General features: G+C 39.3%; 1 protein-coding gene and 1 long non-coding RNA gene across 3 annotated transcripts in view; one reads left to right on the plus strand and one right to left on the minus strand.

Moving 5' to 3' along the window:
* ANXA13 (annexin A13) overlaps positions 1-23,072 on the plus strand; it is a 79,000-nt gene that overhangs the window by 30,409 nt on the left and 25,519 nt on the right. For both annotated transcript variants that reach the window (XM_027854069.1, XM_027854068.1), the window contains 3 exons: positions 7,594-7,669; positions 16,685-16,779; positions 18,627-18,797. In XM_027854069.1, the coding sequence (XP_027709870.1) occupies positions 7,594-7,669; positions 16,685-16,779; positions 18,627-18,797 (342 nt within the window). The remainder of the gene's footprint in view (positions 1-7,593; positions 7,670-16,684; positions 16,780-18,626; positions 18,798-23,072) is intronic.
* LOC114037254 lies at positions 5,543-10,791 on the minus strand. Its single transcript, XR_003568426.1, has 4 exons — positions 10,101-10,791; positions 9,477-9,593; positions 7,573-7,655; positions 5,543-6,948 (listed from the first exon to the last, which is right to left on the minus strand). It is a non-coding gene; the product is annotated as an uncharacterized LOC114037254 (long non-coding RNA).

The raw sequence follows: 23,072 nt of genomic DNA on the forward strand, positions 1-23,072 counted from the left end.
TCTCTCTCTCTCTCTCCCCTTCCCTCCCTCTCTCTCTTTCACTCTTTCTCTCTCTCCCTCCTTCCATCTTTGTGTCTCTGTCACTGTCTCCCTCCATCTTTGTGTGTGTGTGTGTGTCTGTCTGTCTGTCTAGTCCCACCCAGTCTCTAGTTTGCACTGAGAGGAAAATGATTTCTCACCTCTTTGAGGAAAGATTCTCCTTCTCCTTCTCTCAAACTGGACATACAACATCCAAGCTGGGTAAGAGTTAATGACCATAAATATTAAGATTTATATAAACATTTTAGATGACATAGACATAAAAGTGAAACATTTAGAGAAATCAAACTCTTCCCCCATGCCAACCCTTATGCCCCATCGACTGGAGACTATGTAGCAACCAAAGAGGATAAGGGGCAGAAAGTTAAGGGTGTTGAGTGACTACAGGCAAAACTACTTTTCCCTGGGTGGACAAAGAAGGGGCAGAAGGGAGTTTGCTAGCCAGACTTAGGTCACTTACCATTCCAAGGGCCACAGGTCACCATCTCCATTCCTCTCAAACTGAATATAGTCAGCAATGAAGGTCTACCTCCATCCTAAGCTTATGATATGAACATTTCCACAATCCTCTATTCCTAGTCATCATCCCATTCCACATCAGACATGGCCCTCTGTCAGCATTACATGGTGAGTTCCCTGAATCTGTCCATCATGGCCTCTTCCTCCTCTCTAGGAGACCATTTTAGGTATGGTGCAAAACCACAAAAACCATAAGTATTCTAGGTGTTCTACATAGCTATGAAAGCTCACTTCCCACATCCAAAGTTTTTGTAGAAATTCCAGGGGGCACAGCAAAGGTAGATTACATGTGCTTTATAACTATCTGTGTTTATGTCCTATCCCTATAAGCACTATAAGGGCAGAGACAAAGTCAGGTCTAAAGGATAAGTAGGATTTCATGTGATGAAGAGAAAGAGTGAAGTCATTTCATAAACAGAAAGCAGCATAAGCTAAAACATGGATGAGGTTATGCATTGGATGTGTTCAAGGATATGCTTGTCTTTTTAACTCTGAAGTTAACAAGCATCAAATAAAATAAGCCTTTCCATATACCAAGTAGAGAAGAGAAAAAGAATTGTACATGAAACTGTTAATCTCTATCATATACAGCTTTCTTTTCAAGTAAATAATAAATGTGCTATATAACTTTCAAAGTTGCCCTGCTTATCTATATTTCTTCCTGTCCTTCCTTGTGTTCTTTCTTATGCATATTTTAATGCATCACTGACTTGCTTTTCTTTTTTTTTCTATCAACCCTATCATGAGCTCCCTTCTCTCTCTCCTAACTCCCCATTCCAAATTGACAAAAAAGAAAAACAAAACCTTTGTAACAAATATGCATAGTACTGTGGCTATCATGATGGATTTGTCCCTTTTGAGAGAAATTTAAATTTTTTTGATAAATTTAAATTTGATACTAAAAAAAAACTTCCTAACAATTAAAACTACAATTGGGTGGAATGGGCTTTCTCAAGAGGTCTTAAGTTCCCCATCACAGGAGAAGCAAAGCTTGCATAATCATTACTTAGATATGTTGGAGAGAAGATTCTTTTGGGGGTATGTAGTCCCCTTCAAGTCTGACATTCTGTGATTCTAAGTGCTTAGATTAAAGAACTCAGAGACCTGGGTTCAAGTGTGTGCACTGAAACTTACTTGCTTTGTAACCCTGGGCAACTCACCTAAATTTTCCAAAGTAAAACAAATCCCTACACTGATTGTGTCCAAAAATGCATGCCTCATTTTATACCTTGAATCCATTGCTGTCAAGGATGGGTGGCATACTTTATCATCAGCCCTTTGGAACCATGGCTATTGATTAACACATATGCTCTTTATATCACAGCTGAGTGGACCTAGTGTAGGGAGTATGTTCAAGTCTAAAGGGACTCATCTGAGCAGAGGAGTGAGGAAACCTCTGAGGAAATATTGTAGGGTGGTGTGAGTTGCCCAAGAATGTTATTTGAATGTCCCCATGGGTTTGTCTAAATGTGGCTCTTAGGAGGCTTTGATAGATATCTTGAGAATCTCAAGCTCCCTCCAATGGGAGACTTTGAGACTAGAATTATATCTATCTGCCCCCTTCCATTAAATATTGCTAGTAGAGGGAATTTTTTTTCTTAGATTTAAGGCACTTTCTTGGTTATTATTCCCTAAAATGGAAGAGATGCTTCACACTTACAAAAAAGCTTGACCTTTCCCCACCAAATGCTAGTTACACAAAAGACCATTACAAGCAGTGAACAGCAAACATTCAAGCAGATAGCAAATAGAAATTAGAGAAGTTATAGAGATTAGAATATACTAGATAACATACAAAGTGAATGAGTTCTCCCACTGCAAGTGACATATCTCAGTGCAACTGAGAGAGAGAGTGAGGCCTCAATCTCACTTAAGAGGAAAGCTGCAAATCAGGGACATGTTGAAGAATCAGCTCTCTCCTACATGTCTGCCTTCCAAAGTCTGTTCATTTTTCCTCTAGCTTTCTCTCCAAAGAGCGTCTCAACCATGTCTTATCTCCAAGCAAGTAGAAAGAAATTCTCTCTTCCCTCAAGCAGGTACATAGTGTTGAGTCCTCATTCTGTTGATGAATAAAGAAAGCTTCATGAAAATATTTCAGGTTTGAAGCCAGGGTTACAGAAATATGGTACAATGGAAAGTACATTAGTCTAGAATTCATAGGCATACACAGCACATTTCATGAAAGTGTGCACTAAGGGACTTCTGTTTGTTTTTTTAAAGGGAAATATTTATCGAACATTCAATCATAAAGAACACTATTTTATTCATAAAACAAACTAAAGAGACTAAAATTTAACTAAAATCTTTAAAATTAGTCATTAGGGTATGCCTGAGGAAACCAGGCATATTCTGTACTAGAATCATAGATTTAAAGCTGAAGGGGACCTTAAAAATAATCTGATCCAACCTTAGCATTTTACAAGTAAGGAAACTGAGGTTAAGAAAGGGAAAATAACTCTCTAAAGGTTGCACAAAAGAGCCAAATTTTTAACCCAGGATTTCTGACTCTAAATACAGTGAGTGCTCTTTCTACAGTGCCAGGCTGCTAGTCCCAGATGAACTACTAATTACCTATGTGAACTTCTTCAAGAGTCTTCCCTTCTCTGAGTTTCATTTTCTTCCTCTGTAAAATGAAGAAGCTGAACCAGATGATCTCTGGGGTCCCCTTCAGCTCTAACTACTATGTACCTCTGACCTTATGTGAGCAAGCAATGCTGAGACAACGGCCATCCTTTATCTGTCCAGACAGAAGCAAAGGAACTCTGAGCCTAAGAGTAGTAACTGCCTGAATTAAAATTCTGGTTCTCTCACTAGCTTATTGTATGACATGGGACCAGCCACTGAAACATGAAAGGTTGGACACGTGAAGGCATTGACCGCCATGGCAATAGCCAAGTTTGGTTTTGAAAATTATTATTTTTTAAAAATTCTACCCTAATTTCACAATACTCCCCTTCACTCACTCTGCATTCTGGCTGGCATGCACCACTAGCAATTCTCCAATCTTGACCTCCATTCCCCCATGTCTGGAATTCACTCTCTTCATCTCCACCCTTCAAAATTAGAGCTTGAATGGGTACCACCTTCTTCTCTGATCTCTTCAGTTGACATCGACCCTAAACTGACTCACATTTATTTCCCCTCAGCTTTTTACCTCACTGTTTCCTTTGTTCCCATTATACCAACTTTGTATCATACTGAAATGTCTACATGCCCTATTTCCCCTTCTTCTTCCAGTAAAATATAATCTCCTTGAAGGCATGTTAGGTCATTTTAAAAGTTTGCTATTCCCAGTACTTAGCCCAGTACCTTATACGTAGTTAGCATTTTGAAAGTGTTTGTTGAATCAAATTATTTGACATAAACCTGAGGAAAGAGTAGTTCTAGCTTTGAGTCAGTGCAGAACTGTTCTCCCACCATAACCAGACTTGTTTTCATGCTGTTCAGGAATTCAGATGCCTTAATAGGGCATAGGCATAATCATGAAGTAGGTGAAATTTCACTTCAGCAGTCACAGATTTCCTACACAATGGTGATGTCTCATTCCTCTTGGGTGCATGGTACATCATGTTCCCTTCTCTCCTCCTAATCAAAATTTCCTCCTTGGAAAACTCATTCACAGAATGGAATAAGGTATGGTGGCCAATAATGGATTAAAACATGACCTTTCCCAAGACCATTTGCCTTAACAAGAACTCAAACTTTAATGTGAGTCATTCCACCAATGGATCTTCAAGTATCAGAGATAGAATGAAGCACATGGAGGTGGTATCTCTTTGTCATAGTGGCTCACATTTCTATAGCCCCTTAGAGTTTACTATCTTTTTTCTTTTCAATAACAAAAACCCTGGGAAGAAGAGATTAATTAGTTAGTCCATGGTTATACATTTAACTACAAAGGGTGCTGAGGACCACTTAACTGATCAGATTCAACAATGAGGACCAGGTACTGGCAGTTCTACCCTCACTCCGGCATCATGAGGGCCACTCAGTGCTAGGAAGTGCTCAAAGGGACAGCCAGACTCTCTATGGTTCTCACAAAGCTGGATCCCTCTATCACTTAACTCCTTTCTTTCTGTATGCACTACTCATTTTGTGGGTAGATGTGCTCATCTTGTTAGTCTAAAGAGTATAGTTTGAGTGAATTTATTCAATTAAACTCCTCTTCCCTACCTTCTTCCCCATTGAAAATGTTCTATTCCTTCTGAATTTACATTCAGTCACTAGCATAGCTTACTGGAGTCAATAACCTAAGCCTGGCTGAGTATATAGAGTTCTTTACTCATACTCAGAGAAACATATGGAATAAAATCAAATTTATTAAAACAGCTATACTCCTCCAGAATGGAAATATAGTACATGAATACCACATGCACTTTGTCTTCCAAACCTAAGCAGCCCAAAATTAATCTGTAGGAACACCCTAAACCAGAGGTTGTGCTAGAGCCAGCTCAAACTGATTCTGAGCATTTGTTGTCTAGTAGTTTCAGTCATTTGTGACCCTTTGTGACCCCATTTAGGATTTTCTTGGCAAAGGTCCTGGAGCAATTTGCCATTTCCTTCTCCAGTGGATCCAGTAGATCTATTTTGTCAGGCAATCAGAGGTTAAGTTACTTCAGGGTCACACAGCTAGGAAGTGTCTGAAGCTGGATTTGAACTCAGGTCTTCCCAACTCCAAACCCAGTACTTTATCCTCTGAGCTATTAGCTGCCTCTACTGTGAATATTTACATGTGAAATTGGCAAAGGTTACAAATCAAAGAATGGTATTATTGATTATCTAGACTTAAGAAAGTGATTGACAAAATGTTAATAATGCATATTGAACTTAAAAGTTTGTCCTGTATACATTTTTTTCAGAGAGCTAGTTGTTAAACATTTATCAGCACACCCCTACCCCAACCCCCACTCCCCAGTTCACAGATACAGTTCAAGAGCCTAGACTGAGGCCTTTCCCATGGATCTAATAAGCAGTCTTCAATTTTTTTTTCCATTCTCTTATTTCCCAAAGGGTTAATATCCAATCAATTAGTGAACTCAGGATCCAGGATGCTAGTTCTTCCTTAAGCTTCTCTCCCATCATCCCCACTGCTGACTGTTCTACTGTGTCCGGATCTGACCTCTCAGACTGCTTCCTGACTCAGCCCGTTCATTGGCTGAAGTGTATAGAATCTGGCCTTTTGTAGCTGGAGAGACTTCATCTATGCCCACCATTCCTCCCTCTTGTCCTTGCTTTCCTGTTTCTGGCTGGCAAGTCCACTGTGATTTCTAGCCCTTTGGGCACACTCCTTCTATCCACCCCCACAAATATCTTCTTACATGCAGGGCTCAGATCTCAAATCTAGCCTTATCCCTCCTCAGTATTAGGTGTCAGAGGAGAAAGTCACACATCACTGGTGAATATTGGGTCATGAACTTAAATCCGAGTGTTCTGATTCTGCCTACTGTTTTTTTCTACTAACTAAACCCTACTATTCCCTCCTCCTGGGACCATCCAGGGAAGCTCATAAAGCGCAGACTATAGGTACTTGCTTCTTCTGCCTCTACATTAAGGCAAGCCCACTGTGTTTCAGAGTCCAAGTGTAATCACTAAACTTAACGTCTCTGACTCTCGGTTTTCTTACCTGTACAATGGGGATAGCAATAATAATTTTAAAGATTTCTTGGCAAACAGCCAATAATAATAGCTGACATTTATAGAATACCTACATTTTACCGAATAGTTTACATACCTCCTTTCCAAAATCCTGTGGGTTAGGCAGAGCTGGCATTATTGTCTCTATTTTACAGATGAGGAAACTGAGAGCTCAGTTCAAGGAACGTCAAGGAAGTCAATGTCACTAAATTATAGAGTTCAAGGCACGGAGACAAAGATGACTTGTTCTTGGACACTTTAATTGTGGTTGAGAGACCTCAGGTGTGAAGCAGTGGACCAAAGTGGAAAGCAATCTGGGGCTCTTAGTAGACTGTAAACTCAATCAGTGTAAATTGACTTTGAGACAAAGCAGGCAAAAAGAACAAAAACAAAAACACGTGTGGTCTTGGGCTTGTTAAGAGAGGTACAACTTCCAGAAATAAGGAGGTGATGGTCCCACTATACTCTGTCCTCATCAGACCACACTCAGAGCATCATGTTCAGTTCTAGACACTACAGTTTAGAAGAAGAACTTACCAACATTGGTAAGTTGATTAGTGTCCAGGGAAGGGCAAGCAAAATAATGAAGGGTCTTGAGTTTCTGTCATATGAAGATAAGCTGAAGGAAGTGAAGATGTTTACCATGGAGAAGAGGAGACTGAGAGAAAAAGGAGGGGGATGCTCTTGGAGTATGCAAAGGGCTCTCAAGTGGAAGGCTTTCATGGTAGACTTGTTCTTTGGCATCTTAAGGGAAGTCTGAGGGTGGAAAAAGCAAGGAAGCAAATTTGAGCTTAATGTCAAGGAAAAAAAATTTCTAATAAATAGAACTAGGTCAGTGTTGGAAAAGCTGATTTGGGAAGCTCTGGGTTCCCTGTCACTGGTGGTCTTCAAGCAAAGGTTACATGACCAATGCTTAGGTATGTTGTAAATGGGATTCTGGAGGGGGTGGGGCATGTAGTCTCCTATAACTCTGAAATTCTGTGATTCTGATTGTTCAACTTAAAGTCAGGACACCTGGTTTCAAGTGGGGGTTTTCCCACTTAAGCACTTTGTGTTTTTGGGCAATCTTGCCTAATCTCCTAATCTCAGTTTCCCTGCCTGTACAATAAGAATAATTGTGGTATGTCAGGACTTGAAATGCTCTATAAATAGAATCATAGATTTAGCACTAGAAGGGACCTTTGAAGTCATCTGGTCCAACCCTCCTACTTTACAGATGAAGAAACTGAGACCCAGAGAGGTTAACAGACTTACATAACTTATTTAGTGGGTCCCTGACTTCAAAAGCAGCTGCTCCTCAGGCTGGCTGCCTGATCGCTTTTCAGCGGGTGCCCAGTTTTAGCAGTTCATACAAAGTTAAGGACTATATTTTGTACTTACTCTTTTTCCTTATTTTTTCAGACCACTTCTTCAAGTCACCAAGGCTTTGATGTTGCTCAAGATGCCAAAAGGCTGTACAAGGCCTGCAAAAGGATGGGTATGAAAGCCACTTTATGCTTGTTCATTTCAATTTTGAAGGAATTCCCCATGATTTAGCCTCTATTCTCTCCTTAGCTCATGAAGCTAAAATATCTCACTTGGAGGTCATTTCTTTCGAGCCAAGATTGTTGTCTTCCCTAGAGGTCACACACCAAAAACAGATCACATGTATTCAGGGCTCCAGGAATTGACAAAGCCCTTACCTCCTTGCAATGACCCAGGTAGGCAGTGCAAATATTAGCTATTAGGCTCCCTTTACAGATGAGAAAACTGAGAATCAGAGAGGTTAAGGAATTCAGCCAAGGTTGCACATCTGGAAAGTAGTGAAGGAATTTGTCAGACTGTGAAAGCTAAGCCATATATTCAATTCAATTTAACTCAATAAACATTTATTAAGTACTTACTAGGTACCAGGCATTGTGCTAAACATCGGGCATACAAAAAGAGGCAAAAGACAATCCCTGCCCTCAAGGACCTTACAATCTAATGGGAGGGGGAGGGGAAAAGAACATGCAAGTAAATGTATAGAAACAAGCTATATAAAGGATAAATAGGAAATAATTAACAGGAGGAAAGCACTGGAGTTAAGAGGGGCTAGGGAAGGCTTCCTATAGGAGGTGGGATTTTAGTTGGGACTTAAAGGCAGTCAGGGAAGTCAGTAGTGAAGTTGCATTTCATTTTGGGATACACTAAAGTAATGAAATCTCTCCTTGGACCAGATTTTCTTTTTCTGGGTAGGCAGACTGTTCCTAAGAAGCTGAGAAGCCCCAGGGCCATTCCTAGAAGGATCAAGGCCTAGAACAAATCTCATTGTGTGGGTGCCCGTGAGAAGGAGGTGGGGAATGGAGCCAGTACCACATTAGTGTTTATCAGAGAACTTGAGCTCAGATTTCTCCTCTGATACTTGCAATATGAATGGCCTCAGACAAATCTCTTCCCTTCTCTGGACCTTGGTTTCCTTCTCTGAAATTTATTATAGATATTCTCTAAGGTCCCTTCCAACTCTCAAGTTCTCTAAGGTGTTTGCTAGAGCCAGTTAGGTGGGACTAGTTTTAGAGTTAGGAAGACCTAAATTCAAATTTCACTTCAAACATTTAACCACCTGTGTGAACCTGAAAAGTTTACTGCTCCCTGCCTCAGTTTCCTCAATTATAAAATGGGGATAATAATAGCACCTACTTCCCAAAGTTGTTATGAAAAGCAAATGAGATGATATTTGTAAAGCCCTTATCACAGTGCCTAACACTTAATAGGGGTTTAATAAATGCTTGTTTCTTTCCTTCTAAATCCTGTGATACTAAGTTAAAATGTATGGCAAGAGAAAACTTGAAAGAGAAACAAAAACACAAATGGGCAACATTCATGCTCATTATTTACACATGCCCACAACCTGGTATAGTAAACTCAGTCTGGGACTCAAGAAGTCTGGATTCTGGCACTTACCAGCTAGATCAGCCTGGGCACTTTACCATTCTGAAGCTGAATTAGGTATAACTGAACACATATAATATAATGTATACTTATATATTATATATGTTCTATATAATACATTAATAGATTGCATGCACCACATATTAATATACCATATCACTGTCATACAATAGGCTACATATTATTGTGTTACATATGTGTTATATAAGTATAACATGTTACATGCATGACAGCATGTATTACACTTATATAACACATTTTATGTGTGTGATACTATATTACATGTGTGTTGCATATAATATGTTATCTATAAGACTATCTGAATATGGGCATAACCATCTGAAAATGGGTATAATAATACTCAGATTACTTACCTCATTGAGTTGTTGCGTAGAACTTAAGACAGGGGTCCTTAACTCTGTTGTGTCAGGGACTCTTTTGGCAGTCTGGGGCACCTATGGCTCCCTTCTCAGAATACTGTTTTTAAATGCCTAAAATAAAATTCAGAGGATTACAAAGAATACCAATTATATTGAAATACAATTGTCTTAATGTTTAAAAAAAAAACAAGGTCAATTTAAGATCCCCTAGCTTAAACTATTACATAAATCTGAGCTATCCATATATCGCTTATTTGTTTGTTTGTTTTAGTGTAGCAAACCCTTTCTCCCTTTCTGGGATTAATTGTGTTACCTCTAACAATGGAGGATTCCTTCCTCATCCCCCAGACCCTCGGGATTGCCCTGATATCATACAAAGGCATCTCTGAGCCTAGTGGAGTGAAATGTTCTTGACCCAGTACTGAGGCTAGATCCCAAAGGAAATGCAGGAAAATGGAAAACTCAAATATCTATGATCATATTCCCATCAGTGCCTGGCACAAAATCCATCCATTTCAGGGCACATAGTGAATGGAAATAAATAAATATGATAGCAATTCCCAACAAATAAGGCTTTGTCATCTACCATGGCTAACACATTCCCACGCCCACACTGACCTCTTCCACCATTGTACCATGCAACATCCAGGAGTCTAGACATCATGTGATAGGTTTCCTCTGCAGGAGCCCTAGGGGCAGCTGTAAGCAGCCTGCCAGGGCTGATGGGAGGGACCACCTGTTCAATCAGGCTGCCTTCTAAGTGAAATATCAGAGCCACAAACATCCTGTCCCTTGGAGACCTAGGCTTTCAGATAAACCACTTCCTTCCTTGGGCTGTTCCCTTTGGTCAAGCTCAGGATGTGAAATCCAGCTTCTAACAGCTGTGGTGGCTTGTAGGTACACTCAACCCACTTCCGCCTCATTCAGGTCACTGTCAGCTATCTGTAGGATCCTGCTTCCCTGTGTTGTTTCACTTTTAAGTAGAGGTAGAAACCAGCCTGTGAGCCAGAGTCCCCTCCAGGCTGCTGAGAATGATTAGATCTGTCCCAGCATCCAGCTATTGGAGCTGTAGACCCCCTGTGCTCAGGCTTTACCTAGGGGACAAAGCTATGTCACCAGACCGGTCAAGTCACAATTTTAAAAGATAAAATGTGTCTATAATACCTCCCAGTACCCCATTCCATCACCCTCCTCCTCTCAGCCATTGAGCATCCCCTACTTTCAAGCTCCAGTATTGTCTTAAGACACCACCCCAACATTTGACCTTCATACTCTGGATTCTTCCCATGTTCTTCTGTCCTGTGCCCTATTCCTTCAGTCTTACTTATTTCTAGGTCATGGTAAATAACAATGATTATTATTATTGTCATTATTAACATGACAACAATTAACACTATAACAATAATAATTAACATTTTTATACTACTTTAAAATTTGCAAAGCATTTTACAAATATGATCTCATTTATCCTCATAACACCCCTGAGAGACTGTTGTGGTTCAGTCATGTCTGACTCTTTGTGACCCATTTGGGGTTTTTCTTGGCAAAGATACTAGAGGGGTGTACCATTTCCTTTTCCAGCTCATTTTACAGATGAGAAAACTGAGGCAAACAGGGCTAAGTGACTTGCCCAAGGTCACACAGCTAGTAAGTGTCTAAGGCCAGATTTGAATTCAAGAAGGTGAGTCTTCCTGACTCCAGGCCTGAGACTATTCACTGTATCACCTCGCTGCCCCACTTGAGAGGTAGGTGCTATTATTATCCCCATTTTACAGCTGAGGAAACAGGCTAAGTGACTCCCCAGATTCACAATATAATAAATGTCTGAAGCTGGATTTTAAATCAAGTCTTCCTGACTGCAGTTTCCTCTCTCTATCCAGTAAACCAGAAGTGTCAAACATGCAGTCCACGGTACTCCCAAATGAGACTGGAACAAGATTAAAATGTAATTGGGAAATAGTTAATACAATAAATAAAACACAATAAAAACACAAATATTGTTACATTTTAAAAGTAAGTCAATATGTGACCCACAGGGATCCTTTTGTACAGTTTAGTGGCCCACATTTGTGTTTGAGTCCGATACTACTGTCCCTGATCACTTAACTGCCTCTAGGTGGCAAACTTATATAAAGCATCAGCAGAAACTGGTTTATGCCTTTCTTTGCATCCTCAGAGCACAGTACCTGGCAAACACTAAGTGTTTAATAAATGCTTTTTGATTGACTGACTGACTAATATGCTCATAGTATTAGCACATTAAAAGGTAGCATGGTATAGTGGAAATCCACAGAACTTGAAGGAAATCTGGGTTCAAATCCTGAATCTAGGGTCCATAGGCCCTCTGTGACCTTGGGTAAGTCATTCACCCTCATGTAAAATGAGGGTGTTGGACTAGGTGATCCCTAAGTCCCTTCTAAATCATGTGACCTAAACTTAAAATGATGTAACAATAATAAATGTGATGAACCTCCCAGGCATGAATTTTAACAGAGATTACTAAAATTAAAAGTTATTATTATTTTCAATTAATAAGTAGTTTCTTCCCCTTCCCCCTCCCCACATCAAATCAAAAAGGAAAAAACCCTTGTAATAAATATACATAGTTGAGCAAAGAAAATTCCTCTCATTGGCCACATCCAAAAAATATGTCTCATTCTCTACCCTGAGTTCATCCCTTCTCTTTTGGGAGGTAGATAGCATGCTTCATCTTCAGTCTTTTGGAATTGTGGCTTGTCATTGCTTTGATAAGAGTTCTAAAGTCTTTCATAGTAAACAGAGGTTTTCTACACAGTAAGACCTGCCAGGTCACATGCCCTTTATCTGACTGTTCACCACAGTCCCCATTACAAATCCCTAGGTCATCTACCCTCATCTGTGTTAAAAAAAAAAAAAAAAAGTTCTGTTTCACAAATCCAGTATCCCAAAACCAACCCTACCATGAAGGGTTTGGGAAACACACATACTATCAATGCTTAGTATCCTTTATTAAGGACAAACCAAGAAGCAAGAAGCAAGGTACAGGAGGTGCACTATGGACAGCACCAGATTTGGTCAAGAATCCCTGTTCTTTCTCTCATTAGCTGTGGGCAAACTACTTAACCTTTTTTTTCCCATTTATAAAATAACAATAATGAATGAGACTTATACTAGGAATTTCTCTTAGAGTTGTCTTGAGACCCCAATGAGATCATGGGTGCAAAGGGCTTTGTTAAGTATAATGCAAATACAAGATGTTATTATTAGAAGGAGTAACATCACATGCTGGCTATGGAACAACAAACACGACCTCACTTAAGGTCTCGGCGCCCAAGAAGACCGCTGACAAATCAAAATTACAGACTAATCACAGATCTGCATCCAAGGAGTGAGTTGCCACACTGGAAATTCTCCACATTGATGAAATTATAGGTTTGATTAATCTGTGTGTGTACAAAATTATTACTATAACAATAACAACAATAATATAACTAACATTTATTTAGCACTTACTATGTGCTAGGCACTGTGCCAAGCCCTTTACAATTATCTCATTTAATCCTCTCAATAACTCTGCAAGATTATTGTGTGCTGCTATTATTCCTATTTTACAAAGATGGAAACCGAGGCAAAGATTAAGTGACTTGCCCAGGATCACACAGGCAGGAGTTGAACTGAAGCCTTCTTGACTCCAGGCCCAATGTTCTATCCACTACACCACCTAGTGTTTCTCATGTATCATCTGAGAGAGACAGACATTCTGGACCCATATATCTATTCATAAATGTAACCATATAAAATTAATATTATAAGGAGCTCTAAGTATTTTTCATGTATTTCTCATAAATGTATGAAATTATTATAAAGTTCCAGGTATACCTCTAGAGCTAGAGATTTAGACAGAAAGAAAAAGAAAGAAATGAAGGTAGATAGATAGATAGATACATAGATACATAGATAGATAGATAGATATTCTGGGCCTATATATCTATGCACAAATATGACTGTATAAAGTTAATATTATAAGGAGCTCCAGATATTTTTCATGTCTATCTCATGAATGTATAAATTATTATTATAAAGAGTTCCTGATTTTTTTTATAGCTAGAGAGCTAGATAGACAGATAGAAAGATGATAAATGGAGAGAGGGAGAAAGAGATTTTGAACCTATACATCTATATATGTATATGTACAAAATTAATATTATAAAAAGCTCAAGTGTTTCCCACATATTATTTCACTCACCTTGCCAGTATCCCCATTTTACAGAAGGGGAAGCTAAAGGCCCCAAAGCTTAAGGTAGTCAGTGGTGGTTTGGGAATAGAAACAGGATGTGCTATTTTGTTGTCCATCCAGGATTGAGGCTTGAACTGTAAGTCGAGCTGAACAGAATGTAATTGTTTGTGGCTAACCACAATTTTTAGCAACCACAGTTGATTTCAGTGGTCTCAGGGACACATTGATCCCTTTCGGTTTCTTCAAACCCAATGACCTCCATGCCATTGAAGAGTTGGCCAATTTCCTCCCTGTCCTTTCTCAATTTTTTTCCCTAGTGAACTTCTCAGGGCTAAAAGTGAGCAGAGCCCTCTGGCAGTTCAAGGAGTTAATCATCACTTCAGTTTTAGCCATACTATGTCATTATTCCTCAATGTCCAGTCAAGATTTGGGGTTTTCCTTTTTTTAATTTCCAAGAACCACTGGCTGGTGACTGGTCACAGAACCTCAAATCATTGTAAATGTTTATAGGAAACTGTTCCAAGGCAAGGACTGCTTATGCATGACACATACATCGTGAAATGTAAAATGAGGTCACTGTTTAATAAATCATCCTCTTGCCTGGGAAGTAGAAACATCTCTTTTGGGGAAATCAGAAGCACCATATGAAGTTTAAGAGGGCACCTAATTCAGTTTCCAGCCTCTCTGCAAGCAATTGCTAAGGCATTTCTAGGCAGGTTTGCTATTTTTAGAAAAAAATTGTTATTGATCTTCAAGAAGGAAATTCTGGAAAATGTGGTATTGTTTTTTTTTTAATGTATATTCATGGGCCACATTCTTTCTTCATCTATCTGATTGATCTGAGCTACGGCATCATTTCCCCAGGCTACTCTTGTATGGGACTAACTGTACGATCAGAATTTCCTATTAGGACAGTGGCACTATGACCAGAGGACTACCATGTTGTCATTAGGGGGCCACTGGTTTTGCTGTCAGAGGGCTGGGGTTTGAATCTTAGCTCTGCTAGAACAGGTCACTTACTGTCTCTAAGTCTGTGCACCCAATCTCTAAAATAAGGGTTTGAACTCTAAGATCCACTTTGGTTTTAAGGCCCATAATCCATTAAATATGCCCAGCAATCCCATCACTACCATGAGAGATCTACAGAAATACTGATAAAGAAGGATCTGATCAAAAAGGGAACAGCATTCATGGCTAACCCCAGAATGTGCACCTTGAGGGTTTCCTACAGGTCCACACCATATCATTCTTGGGATAACCACCCCCTACTCGTTTTGCTCCCACCTATTCCAGCCTGGCCACCTATTCCAGTCTTGCAAATTTCACCAGCCTTCCCATCCCAGGAAGGAACAAAACTCTCCTCTTAATTGCATAGGGTCAAAACAAACAAATATGTGTGTATGTATGCATATATTATATATGATGTACATTATATATGTGTGTATATACTTATGTGTATATATCATATACATATACACACACACATATGTTTCTTGTCTCCAAAACCTTGACCATCTTGAGCTTTGTGCCTTCTTGTGATGGATTGTCCTTCCCCTAATAATTTCCTAGCAAAGTTTTGTTTCTTACTCTATTGTGTCTGTCAGATTAAAGAATGGTTTTTCCCCCTTTGAATGATTTCCATTTATCTTGTATATGGCCTTTTTGTACATATTTTACTGCTTGTTGTCTCTCCCATTAGTTTATGAGCTCCTTGAGGGCTTCTTTTTTTTTTTACCCCAGTGACTGGCACATTGTAGATGATTAATACATGTTTATTGACTGACTTTTGCTATTCTCATTTTACAGATGAAAAAACCGGAGCTGAGAGGTTAAGCAAATTGCCCAGGGTAGCACAGCTGAGGCAGGATTTGAACTTCGGTCTTCCTGATTCCAAGTCCAGCACTCTATTTCTTAGACTCTGGTCCTTTCTTTGCATACACAAATGCATGGTAGATGGGAAAGAGCAGAAGGGGTATGGGGAATAGCGAGTAGTCCACTTTATCTGGAAAATAGAATACATTAACGGAAATGGTATGAAATAAAGTTGGAAAGGAAAATTGGAGCCAGACCATGGAAGGCTTTGACTATCAGGTAATGGGAAGCCATTGGAAGTTTTTGAGTAGGAAAAGAATATGATTAGATCAATGACAAGATGATTACCTTAACATCAGCGTAAAGGATGAATTGTAGAAGGGAGACACTGGAGACAGACACCAATCAGAAGGCTAATCTAGGTGAGAAGCGATGAGAGTCTAACCGAGAACGGTGTCAGTGATAACACAAAAGGAGGTGAAAGATGTGAAAAATATGGTGGAGGTATAAAAGATAAGATATGGCAACTGGTTGGTTAGTGCCTATGTCTTGAGCATAGCATCTTAGAACTGAGAAAAGCAAAATGATGGAATTGAAAGAATCCTTGACTTAGAGATAAGAAACCTGGTTTCAAGCCCTGGCCCTGACACTTCCTAGTTATATTACCCTAAGTATATCATTTCACCTCAGTTTACTCATCTACCAAATAATGACAATAATATTCCATTAGAGATGGAAGTGGTCTGGGGGTCCAACTCCCTCATATCAAAGACAAGGAAACTGTGGTCCAGAAATGTGAAGAGACCAATTAACTAATTGAGTAAGATAGGATTTCAATCCAGGTTTCCTGATATCTAGTCTAGTGTATTCTACTACCGCTTCTCTTATTCATCTCACATCCCCTGTAGTACCTATCCAGCAGGGGATTCACACAGACAAGATGTGCAATAAATATCTATTGAAGGAATAGATCTCTGTATCTATAATGCAATTTTTGGGTCAATGCATGTCAACTACAGGAAAGCAGTTTTGGGTTCAATCTGGGCTCTACTGCACATTTGACTTCGAAGGTGTAACCTGCTAAGAAGCAGTTTAGGCTGATTTTCCCCTGCTTGGACAAAATAAAGTCCCTTTCTTGTCCAATTAGGCTTATTTTCTCTCCTTTGTATCTTAGGAACTGATGAAGCTGCCATCATTGAAGTCTTGTCAAGCAGAACAGCAGCCCAGAGACAGCAGATAAAGGAGAAATACAAGTCCAAGTATGGCAAGGTACTCTCAAGATGTATGGCATTATATATATATGGCAGTCACACAAACTCTCACACTCACACTCTTCTTATTAGACTCATTTCCAACAAAGCATGGGCTGTTTTATCTAATTTTTTTTTATCTTCCTTAAAACTGAACATAGTATAAGCTTAATGAGCATTTGTTATTGTTCTTTGGCATCCATTTGGGCCTTACATTTTCCTACTCTTCCTTATTCAGAATATTCAAAAATAATGAAACTATTTTTCATACACATTTTATTGATTTCTCAAAACTGTTAGATTATTTTAGTAACTTGTTATTGCTGTCATTTTGGACTTGAATGTTCTTAAACTCCTTTAAGGTTTTTTAAATATTGACTATATTTTTACAAAGCCTGAAATAGAGGCTTTATTTTTCTTTAAAATATAGCAAGTTCCATCTGTCAATTTGCTTATGGATCAGTGATTTGCAAATGGACCAATTTCTGTACATGGAGCTTCATATTTTTGAATCTACTCATTCTCCTCTGACGTCAGATTTAGTATTTTTTCCACTATAATGCCTCACAGTTGGCATTTGAGTTGGAATTTTAAGGTAGGAATCTGACAAAAAGAGAGAGGGCTATATAAATATGAACTATTATTATGGTGTGGGATGGTATGGTACCATAAGAAAGTGATACCCTCAAGAACTATGGAAGTGTGCGAGACTCTTTGCCCCTACACTAAAGGGTCCCAGAGTTCGGTGGGTTTGTTAGTTCTTATGTCTGCTCTATTATTTTCTGCTTTCTCCTTTACTTATTTTCTCCTTTACTTTTCTCCAGGAGTTACTTCTCATGATGTTCAAAGCCATCTATGATTTGACCCCAACCTGTACCTTCTTCTTTTTTTTTTTTTGTGGTTAGGCAATGGGGTTAAGTGAGTTGCCCAGGGTCACATAGCTACTAAGTGTTATGTGTCTGAGGTTGGATTTGAACTCAGGTCCTCCTGAATCCAGGGCTGGTGTTCTATCCACTGCGTCACCTAGCTGCCCTTAACCTGCACCTTCTTTATCTTTGACTTTCCTATATTCCAACCAAACCAAATGACTCACCTTTACCAGAACAATCCTTGTGCTTTCTTGCCTTGATTTCCGGGCTTCCACTTGTTCCTCTGCCTGGAATATCTTTCCCTTCTCAACCCCTAACTTCTGGCAATCAATTCATACTCATCTTCAAGGTTCAGCTCAGACCCCACCTACTTCACAAAGTCTTCTCTGAACACCCCCTCCACAAACACCACTCCTGCTAGAGGCCAAGATAATCTCTTGTTTCTTTGAACTCCTGGAGAACTTCATTTTTATCTCGCATTTCACTTTCATGCTCTTTTTTAAACTTTGTATTAGAGTCATTTAAAGAGTAAATGTGGTGGAATGAAAATAGCCTTGGACTTGGTCAGACGATGTAGGTTCTAACCCTGCCTCTTTTTTAATTAATTGGGAGACCTTGTGAAAATTCACTTAGACTCTCTCCAGATAACCCTTCTTCCAGATAAACACTTGCCTCTGGGTTCGAAGGGCTTGGATTCAAATCCTGCCTCTGATGCTTATTACCTGCATGGCCTTGGGCAAATCACTTGAACTTTTGGGGCCTCAGTCTGTAAAAGGACAATATTGTCCATGCTGGCTTTATACCTATGATCCTATGAAGATCAATAGTTTTCATGCTTGTGACATACTTCTTTGGGTTTTGCTCCATGTATCCATGAAAGATTGCTTGTAGACCTTGAGGCCACCTGATCTTCTTGTCATTCAATATTTAAAGCAGAACACTAAAAGGAAAGTGGATGAATATCCCCCTCTTACATTGATCTCGTATGTTCTTGTAGGACCTGGAAAATGTGCTGAAGAGTGAGCTCAGTGGGAATTTTGAGACGACAGCCTTAGCCCTTCTGGATCTCCCAAGTGAATACAGTGCCAAACAGCTACAGAAGGCCATGAAAGGCATTGGGACTGATGAATCTTTGCTGATCGAGATTCTCTGCACCAGAACCAATAAGGTTAGAACCACAGTCACATGACTTCTCCCAAAGACTCCACTAAGGGGAAGGCTGAAGACATTCTCTCCTGGTAGTATAAAACCCACCTTAAAATACTACTCAGGGCTCTAGGAGAGGGGACTCCCACAATGAAAATGACCCTGAACGAAGTCTGGAAAGAAGCTAATCTTTCCAATGCATTTGCGTCAGTGTTAATATACTCTACTTTACATGATAAATGACAGAATCACAATAATAGAGCATTTCAAATTTGGAAGGAACTTCAGAGGCAAGAGCATATCAGTAAATGTTTAACAATCAGCTCTGGGAGGTGGTGCACAAGACACAATTTTCAGTATAATCTACATGATTAACATTTTCTTAAGTCTAGACAAGCAACAAAATAACAAAGCGATCCCTGGTTTGTAGCATTTGCCAATTTCTGAGGTGTAAATGCTAACTCTGAAAATTTAACAATCAGCTCTCTCTAGTCATCCACTGCACCCCTGCTGAGGCTACCTAGCCCAACCTATGAGTGAAAAGAATCCCCACTATAACATACTACAAATGGCCATCTAGCCTCTGCTTGAAAACCTCCAAGGAAGGTGAACCCCCTAACTCTCTAGGCAGATCATTTCCACTTTGGAACAGTAGGAATACTAGGAAGGTTTTTCTGACATCAGACTAAATTGACTCATTTGAAACTTCTACCTCTTGCCCTTGATTCTGTCCTCTGGGGCCAAAAAGAACAAATCTGATCTCTCTTCTATATAAGAGCCCTTCAAATACCTACAGATAGTGATTATGTCACAGTGACATAATAGCACAGAGCCCAGCGCATAGCAGAGGCTTAATACATGCTTTTTGATTGACTAACTTATCTTCTCCAAGCTAAACATGCTGTTCCTTCAAATGATCCTCATGTGACATGGACTTCAGGCCTTTCACCATCCCAGTTGCCATCTTTTTTTTCGGGGGGGTTAGGCAATGGAATTAAGTGACTTGCCCAGGGTCACACAGCTAGTGAGTGTCATGTGTCTGAGGACGGATTTGAACTCAGGTCTTCCTGACTCCAGGGCCAGTGCTCTATCCACTGCACCACTTAGCTGCCCCCCGGTTGCTATCTTTGAGACAGTCTCAGGCTTATCAATGTCCTTCTTAAACCACAGCACTCAGGATGGAACATAGAACTCCAGATGAAGTCTGAAGAAGGCGGAGTGTGGTGGTCATGTCACCCCTCTATTCCTAGAAGTTATGCCCCTCTAAATGCAGCCCAAGATTGAATTATTTTTTTTGGCTACTACAATTATACTGTTTAGTCATATTGGATTTGTAGCCCACTAACATTACTGTCTATCTATCCCTTCTTAATCTTATCCTTATAAAGATGATTTTCTTGCATCCAAGTACAAGACTTTAACATTTAGTCCTGTAGAATTTCATTTTATTAGATTCATCCTATTGCTCTAGCCTCTCAAGATCCCTTTGTGTCCTAAACCTAGCATCCTAAGTATTAGTGATTTCTCAAAGCTTTGTGTCATCTGCACATTGCTGAGTATGTCACCTATGTCTTTATCCAAGACATTGATAAAAATGTGAAATAGCATAGGGTCATATATTCCTGGGGAGTCATAAATATACAAAATCTTTGTAAATTTAGTCATATTTTAATGCACTAGAGAAGGCCATGAGGAGATAATGAAAGAATATAATATTTACGCTTGATGGGTTCAAGACATTAGTTCCAGATGAACTATAATCTTACACATTGAAAAAATAACTGGTAGGTGTCATTGCTGAGCCTCTGTAAGTGACTTTTGAAAGGGCATGGAAAATGACATAAGTGACATAGGACTGGAAAAAGGCAAATGTCCTTTTTTTTTTTTTTTAAAGAGGTGATAGTGGAGTGACTAATTTATAGGCCAGAAAATTTGATGTTGATTCCTGGTAAAATTCTAAAATACAGTATTATAAAATGGTTAGTAAACATCTAGAAAGGGAAGTGGTGATCACAAAGAAATAGAATGAATTCTTCAAGAGCAGGTCATGCTACATTAACGTTCTTTCTATCAACAGAATTATTATATTGGTAAATCAGGAGAATTCTACAGACACAGTACACTTAACTTTCAGCTCAGCATTTGATAATGTTTCTTTTGCTATGCTTACAGACAAATAGAGAGATATAGGCTAGGCAATGGTAAAGTCAAGTGGATTTGGAATTAGTTGGATGGGCAGATCCAAAGAGTAGTCATAAAAGAGTCAATATCGAAGAAGGGAAATAGGGAAAATGACTCAGGGATCTGTTCTTGGTCCTGTAGTGTTCAAAATTTTTAGCAATTACTTGTATGAAGGAATAAAAAGTGTGTGTGTGTGTGTGTGTTTTTTAATGTGTAGATGGCACAATGCTTTGAGAGGTAGCAAATCCATTGGATGAGAGGTTGTGGATCCAAAAAGACCTCAGCTATCTAGGATGAAAAACCAAACAAAATAATAATAGGGATAAATGCAAAGATCTGAATTAGTTTTTTTAATTGGCTTTATAATCAATTAAAACTATGTTAAAATATTGAATACAGGAATTGTGGCCAGACAAAAGTTCATAGAAAGAATATTTATGGGTTTTAGCAGAATTCAAGCTCAATAGGTGTTAACGGTATGGTACAGCTACCTAAAAAGCTATCATAGGCCACACTGAACTATGATGTCCAGAATGAGTGTGGTAATGCAGTTCATAATAGCTGTCATAAATTCTCTTTGAATGATTAGCCTCCAAAAACAGGATTGACTTACTCTGCTTGGCTCCAGTGAGCAGAGCTAGGAACAATGAGCAGAAGTTACAAAGAGGCAAATTTAGGCTAGATGTCAGGAAAAACTCCCTAACAGTGACAGCCATCCATAAGTTAAATGACCTGCCTCTGAAGGCAGTTAGATAACCCTAACTGGAGATCTTCAAGGGAAGGCTAAAGGACCACTTGCTACAGAGGAGATTCCCATTCATTAAGAGTTGGATTTAGTGACCTCTGAGATCCCTTACCACTTTGAGGTTCTGCAGAGCAAAGCAAAAGCCAGAAACTTCTCTTTACAGGAAACTTTTGGTGGGTCCTCATTACTTAACTATTACTGAACTATGTTCAAATACTTCAGGTTTACTTGAAGTAACAGTGACAGTTAGGCTAGGTGACCATTGTTGTGGGGGGGGGGGACAGGGATTCATACATGGAATAAGGAATTGAACAAAATGGGCTCTGGTATTGCTTCCAACTCTAAGATTCTGTGGTTGTACATAACCTTTTAATTTGAAAACCTAAGTGCTTCATTTGGCAGTTTCTTTTCATTAATGAGGTATTGGTATAGTAGAAATAACACTGGACTTGGAGTCAGAAGACATGGATAGATTAAGAGATGGAAGGGAACCTAAGAGGCCAACTCCCTCATTTTACAGGTGAGGAAACTGAGACCCAGAGAGAGGTGACTTGCCAAAGGTCATATGGATGACTCAGAGTTTGAGTCTTGACCCTATAATTTATTAGGGGTATGATCATAGGTAAGTCACTTGGAATCTCAGTTTCTTCATCTATAGTACAAGGCTAATAATATTTATACTCTCCCTAGCTGACTCAGTTGTTGTGAGGAAAGTGCAAGTATGTTATTACTACACAAATCTTTTCTTCTGCTTCTGAATTCTCCAGCAAGACAAGACCCAGAGCTTTTTATATCCCCCCCCCCCACACACACACACACACAAAAGGAAGGTAAATAGCCTGATGGGGCAGACGTCCCTACTACAGAGGATTTATGTGAGAAGACACTCCCTCTGGTGGCTGGCAGCCTGAACTTCTTTGGAGATTGTTCCATCAATCAGTGAAGCCCCCTGAATCTTTGAGCTAATTCTGTTATTGTCCCACCTTAAATGAAATGGGGTACATTTTAGTATCTCTTGTCTTAATTTTTTCCCCTGCATCCAATATATACTTATATGTACTTATGTATTTATAAGATAGCACATGCTATCTGACAATACCATCTTGTGGAACAAATGAGAGATAACAAAAGCACCCTTAAGTGTTATACTGGTATCTCCAAGACAGTAATACTAGGCAAGTTGTTTGACTTCTCAGGACTCCAAGACAACACAATGTAAGTTGCAAAGCAGGTGTCAGCTTTCATTGGTAGAGAGAATGTCTTCATCAGAAGTTTCCCATACCAATAAAATCACAAGCCTGGTTAAAAAAATAAATAAACAAAAGAAGGAAGGAAGGAAGGAAGGAAGGAAGGAAGGAAGGAAGGAAGGAA

This window comes from Vombatus ursinus, unplaced genomic scaffold (genome assembly GCF_900497805.2).
Source record: "Vombatus ursinus unplaced genomic scaffold, bare-nosed wombat genome assembly UNPS02010284.1, whole genome shotgun sequence".
Lineage (NCBI taxonomy): Eukaryota > Metazoa > Chordata > Mammalia > Diprotodontia > Vombatidae > Vombatus > Vombatus ursinus.